General features: G+C 33.1%; 1 protein-coding gene across 1 annotated transcript in view; it reads left to right on the forward strand.

The window, feature by feature from the left end:
* Srfbp1 (serum response factor binding protein 1) overlaps positions 1–18,871 on the forward strand; it is a 40,669-nt gene that overhangs the window by 10,558 nt on the left and 11,240 nt on the right. Inside the window, exons 3-4 of the mRNA XM_010627263.3 lie at positions 366–438; positions 17,537–17,608. Coding sequence (XP_010625565.1) covers positions 366–438; positions 17,537–17,608 — 145 coding nt within the window. The remainder of the gene's footprint in view (positions 1–365; positions 439–17,536; positions 17,609–18,871) is intronic.

Below are 18,871 nucleotides of genomic sequence, written 5' to 3' on the forward strand. Positions count from 1 at the left end.
TATATTAATACAGTTGATTGCTTGAGTGATTAAAACAGTACTAACATACTGTTGAGCTGGAGAGGGCCAGGGACTTAGCTTAGTGGACCTTGCAAGCACAAGGACCCGAGTTCTATCCCTGGTACTGAGGGAAAAAAAAAAAAAAGCTGGGAGAAAGCAAACTGTCAAGTCACTTATACAATACCAAGACAATGCTTATTTATTAGTTTCAAGCACTTGGGTTTGTTTATGAAATTGAGGTATGTGCTAAGATGGGGAAAAGATGGGGAAGTACAATCGGCTAAAAATTTTTCATTATGCTGTAACTAAAATTAATGATTTACTTGGTTATATGTCTTTTTTTTTTTTTTTTTTTTTTTTTGCAGAGGTACTGAAGATGCACTATTAAAAAATCAAAGACGGGCACAACGATTGCTTGAAGAAATCCATGCCATGAAGGTAAGGTTCTGTGTGCCAATGTATGTATGTGTTTGCCTCTCCTGTCAAACTGCATTTTGCATATGCATGGTATTATATGAATATTTATGAGATAACTGAAATCTGAATTATATGTGAACAATGTGTCATACTAAGAAAATTCCAGTATGATGAAACTTGTGTGTTCCCATGTTTTTTACTGGATTTTTCTAAAGGATTAGACTAATTTGAGTCAAAACTGCCAAACAAAACTCATCTATGTTCAATAATGCCTCATGCCCAAGGATTTTATTTTTACTGTAACTTTAGACATGTAACCTGAATGAAGTTCAAGAATTAAAGTGTTCATGTTATTTGGGAATGTGGATGGTGATTTTGGTGGCTGACATCATGCTTTGTCTTGCCAACTCCATAAATTTTTATGGGGTAGTGTCAGCATTTTATTCAGTGCTGTAGTAACTTAAAATAAAATTAGTGTTGGACCAACATGATCATAGTTCCATTTTTTTAGCCAGACTTTTCACTAGTGTAATTTTTAGGTCTTACTCCTCTTACTTTATGGAAACTTTCATTTACCAAATGACATACCATTAAATGTCTGGGAGACGGTTTTATTGTAGAACTTAAAAACAACATTTGATACCAGTGATTATCTTAAATGCAGGGTAATTTTGTGTATGTTTGACAATTATAATTTGATATATCTTCCATGTGTTGAGTTAGATAAAAGAGAAAGAATTCTCTTAATATTTTAATTGAGCTAGATTATCAAAGCTTCTCACCCTGTCTTCCTTTTAAAAGAAGGTTAAAGTATTGAATATGATAGTCTTGTCTCAGTTAATCTGAACACAGACATAGGACGTGAGTCTTAGATATGAGGTGTATTAATTTTTGAATTAGCACTACCATCGTACTGCAAAATTCATAGAATCCATTTGATATATCACTTTAGTCAAATTAATAATCCTTTTTCAGAAAAAATTAACAAATCATACCCTGTGTTTTGTCTGTCTATGAGAAGAGAAAAATCTTTAGAGATTTTTACTTTGAAGATAGCACTAAAATAGGAAGTTATGATTTTTCTTTTTCATTTACTTTGTCTTAACCAATCTTCACTAAGTTACACTGCATACCTAAATTTTTCCTTGAAATTTTTTCTGACTAGTAATTCTTTTGATCCTAAATTACTCATAGGCTTTGGGCTTCTATATAATTGCTGATTTTGTTTTACGTGGAAAGAATACTACACACACACACACACACACACACATACACACACACACACACACACACACACTCGGGGGAGGTTCTTACAATGTATGAAGAGTTGACAACAAAAGATAATCTTTGGAATAGTTCCATTTTCTAACTTCTAATAATTCAGTTCATTTCAATTTTTCTATTATTCTTGAATCTCATTATCTGAAAGAAATCAGGCCTAGTGATATTTTGCTATGTCACTATCATAGTTTGTTTTTCATTCTGATTTTCCCTGTTAAAAAACCACTGTGGAATTGTTCCTTTGTAGAGAGCCAAAATACATCGCTTTTATATTTCTTTAATTCATAAAGTGTATATAGTATGTGTATTCCTTGAATTTATGGCAGGAGTTCAGTATGTCTGGGTTTGTCTGTCTGACTTCTGCTTATTTGAAATACCTTTTAGACACTGGATTAAATTTAACATAAAAAACTCCAAAAGTACTAGAAAGACTGTACTTCCCTTGAGTGTCAAATTTCATTTTTGTTTATAGTGCTTTAATAGAATTGGTCTTTTCTAAAAGAAGCAAATACATGTAGTATTTTTCTTAATTGAAAGATCATTTGTAATTTTCCAAGGAAGTGTTATTCATATGTAAGGGAGTATCAGAGAAATAGTCACTAAGTAGTAGATCTACAGTCTCATTTAAATTTGAAAGAAAACTTGTATTCATTTTTTGGGGAGTTTTTTCCTTGGCTCGTATACTACTAGATTTTTATGGTTTTATTTATGATATACTGTCCTATATTGGTTTCTATGATAACAGGGTATTTCATTTCAAGATGACATCCTCATGAAGAAACCCAAGGTATTTTTAGAAATGTGTATGTGTGCTTTCTGGGAGATTTTTGTTTTTGGTTTTTTTTTTTTTTTTTGGTTTTTTTTTTCTGTTGAAGGAGGTTAAAAACAGTCTGACCTTTATGATACTATATAATCATAGGTTCTAATTTTATAGGGTATAATCTTTGAATCTCAGCTCTTTGATCACTTTCCTAATAGTATTTATATTTTTAACTTTGATTCCAGTGGAGCAGTTTCTTTGAGAGTTGAAGTAGGTTATCAAATCTTACACATCTTTTAAGTTATTTAACTGGGTAAGAAGATGGTAATTTAAAGTATACATTAATATTACTGAAAATGTGCGAGAAATCCTCTCAGTAATAAAGTAGAATTTATTGAACATATACTATTCACTGTCTCACGCAGTAAGATATCATTATTATCTCTATCTTACATAATGAGAAACTGAAGCTTAGAAAAAACAAAGAAACACGCCCATCGACGAATAATTGTTAAATAGTAGACTCCAGAACTGACTGTGAAACTTGCGATGTTACTTTATAGCACTCCTTTCTTTTGGTAACATGCGGACATAATGAAAAAAAACCTAGAACCACTCTCCCAAAGATTGGATGAAGTTGTTTTCTAACATGATACCCTCTAGGAAAAAAAAAGAAAACCAAGACCCAGAGCGCTGCACTGATCCAAACCTTTTAATTTCTCCCAACTAGGTCTACACAGTTACCTAAGTCTGTGTCCTCCATGCCCATCATCACTTCTCCCTGTGCTGAGACCTGTAATGTGGACTTACATATTCTTCTGTGAAACTTTTTCCTGCTGTTTTACTTATTTTAAATAATTTTTTTTCTTCTTTTATGTGCCAGATAGATTATTGAAAACATTCTATGAGTATATATCAGCTTTTCAGATCACCCTATCTCATGTTTCTTTCATCTTGTTTCAAAAGACTTGTTACTAGTGTATCACAAATAGGAAATACAATATTGGTTAGATTTTGTAGAAATTTTGTGTAAAATCAAATAAAATAATACATCAGAATAATGTAATAAGTACTATACCATTTGAACCTCACTACAACTCTGTAAATCCTATTTCAGAAGGATGTTTTCAGAGCTGTTGTAGGCTACATATCCGCATTAGGTTGGAGGATTATTGTCATAAACATTCATGTTTTTTTAGAATTGTCTGATATTTTGGATTATGTATTTTTTTAAAATAATATATTGAGTTTTTTTTTCTATGAGTACTTAAAAAAATTTTGTAGGACAAAAAATACACTATTATGTCGTATCTTATGTTTGGTGTATGTGTCAAATTGACATTTAGTTCACTTATACTTCTAAAGTAATCAAATTAAAAGTACTAATCTTACACTATAATTATTTCAACAGTTTTATCTTTTATTTGTGAACCATTACAAAGTATCATATCAAATGAGGATCCCATCTTAGAGATTTCACCTAGAATCTAGGTAGGCTAATAGATTTAAGGATGTTTAAGCAAGCAGAAGGCACAGATAAAGCAGTGGGACATCTGGCCCTCTGATTCCAATTTTCCCTTCCACGTTTTCAGGCCTAGAGTCTCCCAAGTAAGATTGGTTACTAGCTCATAGCTGAAAGTATTTAAATTTTGAAATGTCTTCATTCTCGTCCCTATGTATAACTTACATGATACCTTCTACTGTGTCATGATACCCACAGATTTTAGGTTTATCGTAAGCATCCTTAACAAGGACATGATACTGAGATCATTGTTCAAATAAGGATTTTCCTCCTGACAAAGGGCATTAGCTTATTTACAAAGAGAACCAGTTCTAGGCATATGAATACACTTATCCCTCTCAATTTTTGGAAAGTACTTCAATAGAAAAATGAGAATATTACAGTCTAAAGATAAAAAATTCATTATATTACCTTATTTGCAGTGCTGACTTTAGTCATGTGGTTTAAATGTTGTCCGTGATATTTCTGCATCATAAAGTTACCTTGTCCTGTTTCAGTTATTAAAATAATGTCAGTTAGTACTTTGAAGCTATATGAATATTCTATATAGTCTCTCAAAACCCTTGATGATACAGTTGAATCTATTAAAACATTTTATTGTTTTTATTTCTCTGTGGGGATTATCTGTTGCTCATAGTTTTTATTCATTGAGAGGAATTTTCTTGTTAAATATCATGAAGGAAAGTTAAAGTAGCCATTTGCCTTCGGAGAAGAATAGTATTATCTGTTATTCTTGATATGCTGGATAAATTTGCATTGTATTCTGGTATTATGAAAATTAAGTTGTACAGATTAGATTTCATTATGTTCCTCCCTAAATAGTGGTTTTAGCATTTTATTTTCTTGGCTAGCCTTTAAATTCAAACTATGTTTCTAGGTCAGTAGTACCAGTCTGTTTAGATCTTTTGCCTTTTGCCAAACTGCTTAACTTCTGTCCCTAGTGTGAATGGGTTAGGTCTCTTCTCTCTCCTTTCTGGGTAGCCATGTTCTCTGAGTGCAAGGTATCCTGGATTCATTTTTCCACAGCCACCTCTACCATGTTCCTGAGCCATGAAGATTACATCACCTTAGATAAAGCTCTGAAAAGATGATGACTATTTGTATAATTTTCTGTCTGCTTCATACTATATAAATTTGGACTTCTCTTCAGAGTCTGTTTGCTTTTATTTAGTCCAATTCTTTCAGATTAGACCTTTTGTTAGAAGGGCCGGTTTTTATGAATGTTTCAGGATTCAGGATTAATCCTGTTTTCTGTTAGTATCTTAGTCTGAGAGATTAACAGTCTAATGTTTAAATTTTAGGGAATTGAAGTTTTAGGTAAAGGATTAGTAAAGTGCAGACAATGAAAGAGAAAGAACCCATGAGAGTATGGTATCTAGGAAGCCAAGTGAAGAAACTATTTCAAGAATGAAATGGTGAGTGCCTGGGCTACATGGTAAGTTCAGGGCCAGCCTCCACTACAAGGGGAGACATCAAAAAAAAAAAAAAAAATAATGGCAGAAAAGTTCCCAAGCAGGGGGAAAGAATTCAACATACAGATAAGTAGGGCATTTAGGACGCTGACTAGCTGTGATTACAAAAAAAAAAAAAAAAAAAAAAAAAAAAAAAAAAAAAGAATGACATGGTGAGCTAGCTATTGTTTTCAAAATAAGCAGTATTATTTTATTCAACATACAAACTCACTAGGTGATAGTTAGTGATGAGTTTTTTAAGTTGAAGTTTCTTCACAGCCTAGGCTGATTTACAGAACTGTATTTATATAACAGAATGTTTTTTATTCTTAAGCATGTCAAGTACGCCTTTCTTCCCTTGCCCCAAAAATGCTGTTTCTAATCTATAAAACTATTTCAATTAAATTTTTAGGATCCAGAATTGTTTCCAGAGTCATATTTTCTTCCTCTGAGTCAGTGACCTGCACCCTAGAATGCTCTAACTAGGGAATAAGTGAAGTGTTCCTCTCCATCTGTTTTACTCCCAGTACTCCTTCAGCATACTCACATAGAGCCTGTTTGGCTACAGAATCTGCAGCAATCAGTGCGATTATCTCTTAAGTCCCTTTCATAATTCTGCACTTATTATTTTTCTTGTACACATTGTTGAAACCAAGTAAATATTAAAATTTGTAGGTAGCTTTGAAGATCTTTAATAAATACTTTTCACTCAGGACAATATTTTCACTGAGAACGAGACACATACACATTTCTCCAAAAGAGGTTTTTCAGTCCGTGTCCCATTGAGAATGGCTCCATTTACATTAATATTTAATATTTTTCATTTCTTTCTCCTCGTACCATCACATTTTATCTTACTTTTTCTTTCCCCCCTGCCTTGGCTTACTTTTCTCTTACTGTAGTTACTGGTAACCTTTCCTAGTGGACACTTATTAATTGGATGAATTATGTCATGGATAATTTGGAAGTCTGATTGGCTGTCATTGGTCATTGAAAATGCTGTAGACATATCTACTTTCCAGACAGACATTTATCAGCATACATTAAAACTATTGACTGAGAATTTCATATTTTTTAAATATGTGCCACCGAATATATCTTCAAGTTCTTATTATTTCTTACATGGACTTTCTGCACCTGATCTCACCCCTTCAAATTATATTGTGCACTAAAATCCGGTGGCTGTCCCCAAATGCATGTGATTGGGATTCTCTTCTACCAGGCTGTAGCTATCTCTCTACTGCCCCTTTTTACCCCACCTACCTTGTACTTTTCATTGAACTATACTTAGCCCATAACAGTCTGTTTCATGCCATTTTTCTATCAGACCTTTTAAACTTAGCACATCTCCCTCATAATTAAGACTCACTTCCTTCAACATCTACTTATGTTACTGGTGCTAGGAAATTTTCCGTGGCACTACCACTCTGTCCCAGAATAATTCACCACCAATTCTGTACAGCCTGTTATAATTCTGTTATTATATTGTATAAGTCTACTTTTATGCCATTCCTATTACTTAGGATATCAAGATGATAGGTTGTTTTAATTCATTTTTCCAACACCTAGTAGTTTGTTTGCTACACAGTGGCTGCTCCCTAACTAGCTGGCTGAGTGACTTAGGCAAAAATTTTTACTTGTGTTGGTATGCTTACAGTGTTGAGGTTTTTCTTAATCTCTAGGCATAAATGGAATACTACTGAACTGTTACTAAGAGTGTGTAATCAAACAGTTTTTTGTTGTTGTTGTTGTTGTTGTTGTTTTTAATGTTAAGTATCAGAAACAGAAGAATAAAGTCTCTTCATTTTAAGATCCCCTTAGCCAGTGCCCTCAGGCCATATAACTTCTAATTTAATGTTTGTAAAAGTGGAGTAAGATACCTTAGTTTGATAACGCTCTGTACTCTATTTGTGACCTTTAAATGAATAAACAAGAAATCTTAGTGGAGTTTTAAAAGATCTGTATATACTGCTCTCCTCACTCAACGAAATTTAAAAACAGATAATTGTAATGAAAAGCCAGTTTGGCTTGTGTTTCTGAGCTTTTAAGTCATTGCTTTGAATAGGTCATATCCCTGCAACAGTTAGCTGTGTGGCATTTTTAATATAAGTGCTACCCATGCTTTGCTTTTGAACCTACCCACTCCTATTTGAAAACATAGAGTTGCAGGGCCTGTTAGCAAAAGTGATGAAAATGCTGTTATCATTTACCGAGTCATAGTATACCATAGTTTGTGAATAAATACCTGATTCTGGAATAGCACCTACTTTAAAGGCTACTGAGGATATAAAGGTTTAGGAGTAGGAAGTAAGAAAGCAGTGTCACATGAATTTTTTTTTAAATATTTTTATTTCAACCATTAACACTAACTTGAACATATCTTACATTGCTAGATTTTTATTGTAGTGGAAAATATGTACTTTTGTGTTCTCTATGTTAGAAATAATGTCAATGTTTTAATATCTCAAAGAATTGATAGTTTATGATAACAGAAATTGAATAGTGTTCCATTTTTTTCTTGTTTGAAAAATATTCCATTTCCCTACTTGTCACTGTGAAATAAAAATACTGTAATTCAAGGGAAATAATTGTTCCCATTAATTATACTTCTTAGCAATTTCTAATTAAATCGTATATTATGTTTTATTCTTTTTCTTTTGTGAAGAATAACCATACTCTACATGATGCATCAGTTTTAAATATGAGTAGAGTGAGGAGTGAAATGCTTACTTTACTGATTTCTGTTGACAGTATGTTGAAGTAGAAGTTGGAATTTTTTGTTATATTAGCTCTCTTCACCCCAATCTAAGCATCACAGATTATTAATGGTCATATATCTTCTTAGTCATAAGATTTGTAAATATAAATGAATATTTTAAAATACAAATGATAAAAGAGAGTTGTCGGAACCTAGAGAAAGGATCAGTTAGTTAAATCTAATTTCTTACATGACTATAGGAAGATTTCTTAGAGTCAGGGTACTAAGTTAAAATTTTAAGAATAAAAATTAACTGTTTAGGAAAGGACATCTGGGTAAATAGATACAACATAAATACAGCATACAGATCTAGCTCTGTATGTATATAACATGATTTAAAAATACTGCTGAGTATTAAAGCACATTGAATATTGTAGCACACTGAAAAATAATTTTTTTTCTTTTTAAAATATATTTTGCTTTCTTTTTGCTATCAATACTTTCTAACTAATACATGTTGAAAAAGTATAGCTGTAGTACAGAAAGAATGGAGAAATAAAGGGTTGAAGTAGTGGCTAAAATACTAGATGTGATTATGCTTTAAAGACTTTCAGAAAATATGGACACAACAAAGAATTTTAAATGTTTTCTAGAACAATAAAGCTGAAAGCAGAGTGGAAGTATTTTGAAGATTAGTAGCCATATATCTTTTACCATATTAATTTTTAAACATTCACCATTTATTTTGATTTCTTAGCTATATAGTTTGTACCCTTACTAATTCTTGTTAATGTGTTATCCTGAGAAGACGCATGAAAAAAAAGCTTTTAAGATTGTCACAGAACTGTCCTTTTAAAACTTATTTTGGGATTAGAGATCAAAAGCAATTAACTCTTCCCCCAAGGCCAGCCATTTTGACAGATTGAAATCTCCAGAATGAAAAATATCTGTGTGTTTTATGTAGAGTCTTCAGACTGAAGTAATGATTGGATCTCATTTTCTCTGGCCACCTCTTTGAATATGACCACAGAGATGAGTAATTTTCTGTACTAAAAGCAGTTTAAGATATTTATATTTGGCATAAAACAATGTGATCATGTTTAATTGCTTAGGTTAAATAAGTTATTTTCCCAAATTTTTCTAAAAACTATTTCTACTCTAAGTAAGATAGGATTATGTATTTTTAAAGTTTCAGAACTTGTTTTGATTAAGTAATTTGCTTTTTGTTCAATTAATACTATGTTTTAAAATAAAATGCAGATCTTGGACTGTTGAATTATATGAGTATGAGTACTTAATGTTTCCCTACTGAAATAGGAATTATTTTTATAAATCGATGATAATATTGTTAAAAACATGTTCAGCTTAGCTTTTAGAATGTGAAGATTCACCTTTTGACATGAAATTCAACTTGGAAGTAAAGTGAGACAGTACTATTTGTAGACATTTAGTAATTTTTTTACTGGCTGCCAGCAAAATCCTGACACCAAATACAATTTCCTAGTAGTAAACTTACTTTGTTATCGTTTATCACTCTCCTGTTCGAGAACTTAAATTAGCTTCCTTTTTGTATGCCAGATTGAATCTTAATTTTTCAAGAGTCTTCAAGGCTTTCTCACTATTTAGCCCTTTGTCCTCGCCAGCTTTCTCTCTGCTCCTCATTTCTACCTACATAATTTAAGTTTCTGTAGTTTTGTGTGATAACAAGGCAGCATTTACCACGGCTTTGCACAAAACCAGAGTGAGTCATTGTCACTGTTTTTGCCAATCTCTAAAACAGTGGATTTGTTAGGAAATATGGGGGTGTACATATGTGAGGATTTCTGCCTGGGAGTGTATAACATGGTGGTAAGGAGTTTGCACAATTTAAAAAAACTTCTCTGGTAAACCGGCCATCTTTGCATTGTTCTCACCATTGAGAACTACTGTACTAAGAAGAAATTACTATGCTTACCTCATCTATACAGTGTTTTGGTAGTTTTTAATACTTTATTATTAATGCATTTTCCTTTGTGTTACTATGTTGGGTTACTTACACGCTCTTTCAAAAATTAAACTATTTTAGTTGTCTATTATAAAGTGGCTTGTGTTCTGCACATAGAAAACTCTGTGTTTCAAATATTAATATTTACATCTATAAATAGATTTTTAAAGGTTTTATAGCAAAATGCCTTTTAATCAAAATGAAGATAAATCTCACTCTAAAGTTGTTTGTGAATATTTTAGTTTCTTCTTGTCTTCCATATAATAGTAACACTTGAAATTTTGCTATTAGCTTATCTTTATTTCATGTTTAAATTTTGAATTTCATATATCAGTTTATTGAAGTAAAATCAACAATGTTGATGACTTTTAAGATGTAGAAGGATGTCATTATAAAATGAAAGAAGAGTAAAGCCACTTGTTTCACATTTCCTGAAATTTTGAACATTTACTGATACTGCTTTTGTATCATTAATTGTGTGCCCTAGAATCTATTTCTTCTTAAAACTAAAAATAATTTCTGTTTGATTTTGTTTATATGGAGAATAAACAAAGTATGTAATATTGGTTTTTCTAGCATAGCACACTGGATAAATTTCTTAAGAATTTAAATTTCTATCATCATACACTGTTTCAATGATGTAGGTGAAATAATATGGCTGTTGTCGTCAATGCCATTATGGAAAGTTATAATAAAATATTCAGTAATCTGTAATAAATTAGTAACCAGTAGCCAGTAATCAAATCTTCGGGTGCAGAAAAGAGATCTTTTGGGGATCTACCATGTCAAAGAATCGGTCTTCCCTGTCCAGGTTGCATTGTAACTTTAGGCCAGAAACTGAGATATTTGGTAAATAACATATACTTCAATAAATAAAATTTTGGTTGATATTATTTACTCGTTTACTTTGCAAGAAAAGATCATACACTCATATTGTGACCACATCACTTTGCTTCACTCTTAACGGAAATATTTTAGGTCTATCCTTTGTGTATGCCATAATCTATGGTACCTTATTCAGAAGTATTAGAAATGAATATTCTCCCTGCCCTTGAGAACTTTGTAATCTAATGAGAGAGAAGAATTCATGAACACAGACCTTCAGTAAAATGTTTCTAAAGATGAAGGGTATGTAGCACTGGTTCAGGATCCAAGGAAGGCTTCCTGTAGCAGGAAGCTGAGACTTAAAAGGTAAGCGGAACTTCACAAATTATATAATAGAATATGTACTTAAATGTACATTGTTTTGTTTTGTTTGGTAGTTTTGAAATTTTTATAAAAGGTATAAAGGAAGTCATCTGTAAAACCAGGAAATAAAGTTTTTAGATTATTTTACTAATTTCCCTACATAAAAGTCTGTTAAGTGTGATAGTAATTAGAATTCAAATCTCAATATAGATGAGCATAAAGATTAGCTGTGGGGGATTAACTTAGATAACTACAACGAAAGACATGGTTATTAAAAGCTGTCTTTCCCATAATTCCTGAATAGTAGCAATATTGTCAGGTCTTCTTTATGCATCTGAATATTGAGATAACTGAGATACTCATTGCAGCAATTTATGATATCTAAGATGGAAAAATAACTTCATTTTCCATTCTTTCAACAAATATTTATTGAGCATTTACCAAATGCTGTGAACTTTTCTAGGTACTTATGAATACCTGAGGGGAAACTCTGTCAAAAATTCTTACAGTCTTTTTTTTTTGGTGGGGTTTTTTTTTTTTTCTGTTTGTTTGCTTTGTTTTTATGGTGTATTTTGTGGTTTTACAGGACACAACATGATCAGTGTAATTATATAGAAATGATATGATATGAAAAATTAAAACAGGAAAGTTTAGGAAGGATGATGTAAAATAGACAGTTGGAGATATTAAGTCGGGAATTCAGAGGAGAGATGTTCTAGAGATAGATATTTTTGGAAGTTCATAAATATATGATATATAAAGTCATGAGACTGGATGAAATCACTAAGGTAGTAGTAAATAATACTGAAAAGTACCAACAGCAGAGTCCTAATCAATTCTTAAGTTTGAAACAACTAGCAAAAGTCCCTAAGAAAAATAATCAATAGTCTGTGTTTTCTAAGTGAAATTACGAAAGTATATCAAGGAGAAAGGGGAAATCAACACAACAAATGTTATTGAATAGGCAGAGAAGGGCCAAGTCACATACTGCTGCTGATCAAGAAGAGTACTGAGACTTAAATTTAGCACGTTGGAGAATGTTGGTGACTTAAAAGAATGAGATTGCTGGAATAATAAGTTGAGTCTAAAGCCTCTGGAGTAGGTGTAAGAGAAAATAGCATTTGGAGATATTAACAAGTATTGTGGTTAGGGTGGTCATATGACCAAATTTCCTGGGACTCTTCTTACTTTTTGCCCCAGAACATTTATTAATGTCTCATTTGATTCTCAGATGGGTTCATGTTTTAATATGAAACTATGTGATCAACATGGTTATGATCCTTTGCTGTCATTATTCCTTCTGACACCTAAATTCAGCAAGTGGTCACCCCTATAAGCCAACTTGCACAACCTTTTTGAGAGTCTGTTTTGAACCCCACTAGTCTTTTTCTGGCACAGGAAATTAACTGTAGGACATATAATTTTCCTGCTTTAGTTTAGTGGTATTTGGTATGGTAGGAGAATAGAAAATGTATTCAGTTCTTTTTAATATATTCAAAACAGCATGGATTGATTGATCCTAGAAGAAACATATTACAACAGTAGAACCAAAAAATATTAGGACAATCAAAAAAATTTTTAATGTCAGTCTGAAGATGTTTGATTTCTTTCTTGTCTTCAGAACAGTGACATAATATGCCTTAGAGTTACTGGTCCTGCAGACGGGAAAACCAGGTTATTATAATCTATACAATCCATAAGGAAGTACTAAGCCTAGGAGTGGTGATACAGGGATGATATAGTAGATAAAATAGGACCTCCAACTGATACAGGGGGAAATTCCTGACCTGTTAGGTGTCTGATACACTGAGTTTGTGTTCTCTAAAATCGAAGAATGGATTCTAGGAACAACAGAGTTTAAGAGTATGAAATGTTTATTGAGAAGATAGTTCCTGAGAGGAAGGAGGGGACCCAAATGGGTAGCCAGGGACCCCACTTTTCAGGGTAAGTTTTATAGAGCAAAAACCACGAGTTAAAGCATAAGGTTACAAGTATAGTCACGTAGGTATTAGTGATTCAGTGGGGGGACTAGTCTCATAACAAATGTTTATGAAAAGAACAAAGACTTTTTCTAGGAAATCATGGATACGGTGACTGATGTCACGCTACACTTCATTAGGCCAAGTGTTACCACTTACCTTGTGCTTTGGGGAGGTATGCAGACCTGGTCATTTCATCTTGATCTTGAGGCCTGACCTCTGACAGATGTTTCCTGGGTACGGTTATAATGTGTTTCTGCTCTGTCGAGGGCCCAGCCCTGTCTGACTGCCTGTAGTATTTTTACTTAACTTAGTTGTCTTTAATAATATGACAATGTTAATCTAATAGAGCAACATCGAAGAATCATAATAAAGGGGCTCTGAAGGGTCAGATAGATGACTCATAGGTGTCTCATCTGAGCAGCAGAGGATGGAGAGGCCATTGGCTGCATTAAAGAACACAGGAATAGGGATAGGAGGAAGACAGTGGTATTTTATTTGGAAAAACACCTTCCCAATATAATGATAGACTATAGTTTTATTTCAGGGTTTCTGTAGTAAAATATATTTGAACAGAACAGGGCCGTGGATTTAGCTCAGTGGCACCTCGCCTGCCTCATAAGTGCAAGGTCCTGAGTTCGATCCCCAGTACTGAAAAAAAGAAAGAGCAGAATATTATTTAGAAAATGAATTATTTATTGTCACTGAAGGATAACCATAATAAGAATTCCTATCTATAAAAAAATACGAAGATCGGGATATCAGTAGCACTCTCATGAGTTATTTCGGAGAAATACATTATTTGGTTCATTTCCACATATACCAAAAATCTAGCATTCATATTTTTCCTGGCATTTTAAAATTTCTTTTCTCAGTCTAAACATCACATTCCATCTGTTACACGCAAAAGTCTCTTGTATGCTGTTAAGTTAAAAGCCCAACCACAATGAAATCTTCTTGGAATTAAAAAAGTCAGCATGGTTAACTACCTTGCAGTAACTTTTTATATTATGATAATCTCCTGCCCATGGCCTGATACAAAAATAGTTTGATTACAAACATACTTTTACTACTGCAGAACCAACTGCACTGGCTTAATGGTTATAAGTATCTTAGATTGTTCAAACAAATATCTGGAGAGAAAACAAAGCTATATCCAAATAAGCAACCAATTTAGATTACCTGATTTTAATTAAATTTGCTATTTTGCTTATTAGCAAAGCAGTAGCTTCTCACACAGTGCAGAATAAGGGAACTGAAGTTCTTCTGATCTAGTTTTTAATGTGTGATAATCTTTAGTGTAGAAAGCTTGAATAATGTTAATTTAATTAGGAAGGACTTAAAATGTGTAATTTATTACTGACATTGGGATGTGGCAAAAAGCAATTCTTGTCCTAGCCCTGCTGCGGTACTTTGAAATTAGTCTTTTAAACTTTCTGTGATCATGATTTTTGAGTGAGTCCTGAGTCCCCGAGACTACTTTAAGGCCCAGTAATTCATTAGTGGAATCCACAACAAAGGCTGTTAAACTCACAATTACAGTTTATTACTATACAAGAATACAGATTGAAATTAGCAAGGAGGGGGAGTTCATAAAAAACCAGGTATAAGTTTCCACAGGTCCTCTGCCTCTGAAGTCATGTGGACACACACCCATCAGTGATGTGACAGCAGGTACAAAGTGTTCCCATCCAGACCCAGAGATTTTAACTGGGGACAAGTTACATAAGTGTGAATTTTCTGCACAGCTAAACTTTTACTTCCGCTTCTCAAAGCAAAGACATTCACATTAAATTTCACTGTTAACAGTAACTCTCTGATCATAAATATCCTGTAGCCCACATTCTCAGAGGTCATTTCCCAGGAACTAGCCTAGGGTCACTCCTAAAGAGAGGCCTTTCTCATTTAGGTGTGTGATGCTGAAATAATACTGTAGTGTTTCCCTGGTGTGAGAAACCAAAAGTATAAAAAAGGACCAAAATGTATAATAGATATTGTGAAATAGGAAGAAAATGTTCAAATGGGAAAGGGAACTAGCGGGAGGAGGAAGGGAAAGGAAAGAAAATGAGGAAAGAAGGAAAAAAATGGAAACAAAGCTCCTATAAAGGAGGATATGAGGTGTTAGAAGAGGAGAGAAATGGGAAAAAAGAATCAACATGAATCCTATACAGGTACAAATTCCCTATAATGAATGTAATCATTATGTATACCTAAAATGTACCAATAAACTTAATGATTTTTTTTTAAAAGGGCATGGCAGAAGGGTCTGCATGGCATAAAGCTGTTCATGTTATGGCAGCCAGCAGCAGAGAGAGATAAAGCAGGCTAGGTAGGAGAGATACCCTTCCAAGTCCTCTGCCTCACTAACCATACCCCACCTCCTAACTGGAAGCCAGCTACAGGGGCCTCTAACACGAGCCCCACCTATGAGCACATGAGGCTTTGGATGGTTATCTAGATCTAAACCCTAACAGTAACTATGTTAGTAATGTCTTGGTAAATAGTTTTTCATGTTTGAACTTTCTTAGACTGGGAGTAATGTGTCAAGGTTTCTTGTTAATAGTTTTTATATTTTTCTTTTTCTGCAGTTTTTTTTTCTTTATGTAATTAATTGCTGTGTTTTATTTGATGCCTGGGTAGTATAGTCAGAAATCTTCTCTTCTTTGCCTGACAATGTGCCTTTTAGTGAATCCAATTTGGTTAATCTTTGCCCACCACTTTGTTTTTAGCCTTTTGAAATAGCCATGTTCTTATGTATCTCTTACAGACTTTACGGCATAGAGCTGGGTTTTCCTCTTTATCCAAGTTAAAGATCTTTTTCTCCTGAGAGACGGGGTAGGGCCAGGGATTTAGCTCAGTGGCACTGTGCCTGCCTCTGCAAGCGCAAGGTCAAGTTCAATCCCTGGTACCAAAAAGAAAAAAGGCAGATTAAATTAATTCACATTGTTGGATTTCTGATGTTTATACTCTCATGTTTTCTAATTACTGAGTATTCTGGTATAGTTACTCTTTCTTTCTTTACTAGATATGTCATCATTGCAATTTTCAAAAAAATTCTTTTGATATTTAGAACTATATGCTTTTGTACAATGGCTACTGCTGTAGCACTTTCAGTGACCTTACTTTCCTATTTTATATGTAATCGTGCATTTTCTAATCTATTTTGTTAGTTTATTGTACTGTTACATTATATTTTTGATTGAAGGATACATGGAAATGGAAGCAGTGTATGACAAAGATTATCCAAGAAGAATATATATATATAAGGTTATAATGCCACACAGCTTGTCCTCTGCCACCAGGTCCCTCACTGGTATGCGTGCCACAGAGCTTGGATTGTTTCTTAAGGCGACTAACTTCCTAGGTCATCCCTTGATTCCTTCCCATATGACTTTTCTGTTGAAGCCAGCATGCCAAGCTCAGGTGGTGACCAGCTGCCTCTTCCTTCCACTTTCCATGTCAGGGTGGAAGTTTATAAGGAAATTCATTGGTGCTTGAATAAATAGCCTACCTACTTGTTTGGTGAAATCTGGCACAGGTTTTATTTCTCAGGAGTGCATTACAGAGAGATACTATAACCCATCAATTTAAATTTTTTATTTTAAAAAATTGTTGCACACCCTGGCGCTGGGGCAGAAGTGTTCCTCCTAGATCTGTATGATTGTCCATTTTCAGTGATATTCTTTGACACTTGTCTATTTGTTCCACCTTCCTCTAACTCTTCTTTTCAGTTAGCTTTTTCTCTTCAGTCCAAACATGTAGCATTTACCTACTATACTTTCTCGTATTCCCATCTACTTATTTTAGCTGTTACTCTACAAGTACAAACCAGTGGTCCTTTTATCAAAGTTCTTTGCTGTGGGCTGTCCTCTAGAATATTCCTCTGGAGAAGTACATGTGAGTAATATTCCCTGAATTCTTCAAAGTTCAACATTGTTTTCTTATAGACTTGATATTTAATGAGCTACTTGAGCATAAAGTCCTTGGGTTACAGTTGATTATGTATTGGAGTTCCTTGAAAATATTTCATTATACTTGATTTGTATACGTTTTAACAAAACTTAGCCCTTAAAACTATTTTGTTATGGCTTTCTCAGTAGCATGGAAATTTCTATGTGTTATTCCTTTTAAAAAATTAAGATTTTAATTAATGTCAAGTTTCTTAAAGCAAGACCTGGAAAGGAATTTAACTTACAATGACAGCTAAAATTAGACTCAAAACTAAAATTTTTATGTTTTTTTTTTTTCTTTCATAGGAACTGAAACCTGATACAGTAACTAAATCTGCTCTTGGTGATGATATCAATTTTGGAAAGATCTGCAAAAAGGTATATCTACAATAGATTATATTTATTTTATGAAGAGCTTTTTATATGTATTCCTTTTTTACCATCACCTTTTTCATTAAAGAGAAGACTTATCAAGAAGCCAGTTGCTATTAGTATATGAATTTCCCTCACTGAGTTTTAGAATTGCCACAGAAAATGTCTGTATGATAATTTATAAATTTTACTTTGCTGTGATATTGAGCTTAATACAGTATTTCATATTTTATATAAATCTTAAAAATTAACTACTCTAAGAATCTATTCTTGTCCTTTTCAAATTTTTGTAAGTTCCTCATTTAATTTCTGCTTTACCTTGTAAAAGATTTGTTTTAGCTCCCTTTTTATAATTGAGGTAAATAGAGATTAAAAAAGAATGAAATCTGGTTAATGCTGTAATTCTATCATATGGCAGTTAGTAGTACTGTTACCTACATCTTCTGCTCTGTACTTGGCACTGCTGTTTCTTTCTTGCTGTTTCCCCTTTTCTTTTCATCCACTTTGCTCATGCCTGCACAAGAGAATTCCTAGTCAGAACACTTATTTGTCTCTATGTTTTTGTTTTTGGTTTCACTGATCTTTGCCTCTAATTTACATTTTCTCCTGTTAGTCTTTATATGAATATATTTGATAAGCACCATGTACCATGCATACTGCCAATAATTAAATATTACCTTAAAACTAAGTGAAATCTGGATGTATTTGGGTGGCTTAAACTTTCCTTGTCACATCAGTCAACTTAAGTATCTAAGGCCATTTATTTCCCTAGCTTTACATGCAGCCATGTGTGCAATAAGGTGTACTATATCCTAAGACGTGGTGTATGTAATTACTCTTCTCCATTATGGGAGTGTAATCTTTTCCCTTTTCATCTCTTTCTACCTACTTTTATTTGATATTTTCTTCATATATTATATATTTGTAATCTCTTGAAGTCCTTGAAACATATGGTCTCTCATTGGCTTCATGGTGTTAAAAGGATAGATTTTAAAAAACTGCTCTGAATAAAGTTAGCCATTGCTTACCTAGAGTTCATTATAAATACATGGCATTCAATATTACTTCCATTTTTTCATTGTTCTGTTTTTTATATATGACTCTTCTTTACTTGATTGTGGGATATATATATACTTTCTATGTTGTGGAACCAGTAAATCTAAGAATTGATGCCGTTTTGGCAGTAGGATCCAAAGACAGTGTAATTGGGATTTAAGGCAAGAGTTTTTTTTGTTTGTTTGTTTTTTGGGTTTGTTTTTTTTTTCATTG

This window comes from Fukomys damarensis, unplaced genomic scaffold (genome assembly GCF_012274545.1).
Source record: "Fukomys damarensis isolate Sample0158 unplaced genomic scaffold, DMR_v1.0_HiC HiC_scaffold_3, whole genome shotgun sequence".
NCBI classification, from domain to species: Eukaryota; Metazoa; Chordata; class Mammalia; order Rodentia; family Bathyergidae; genus Fukomys; species Fukomys damarensis.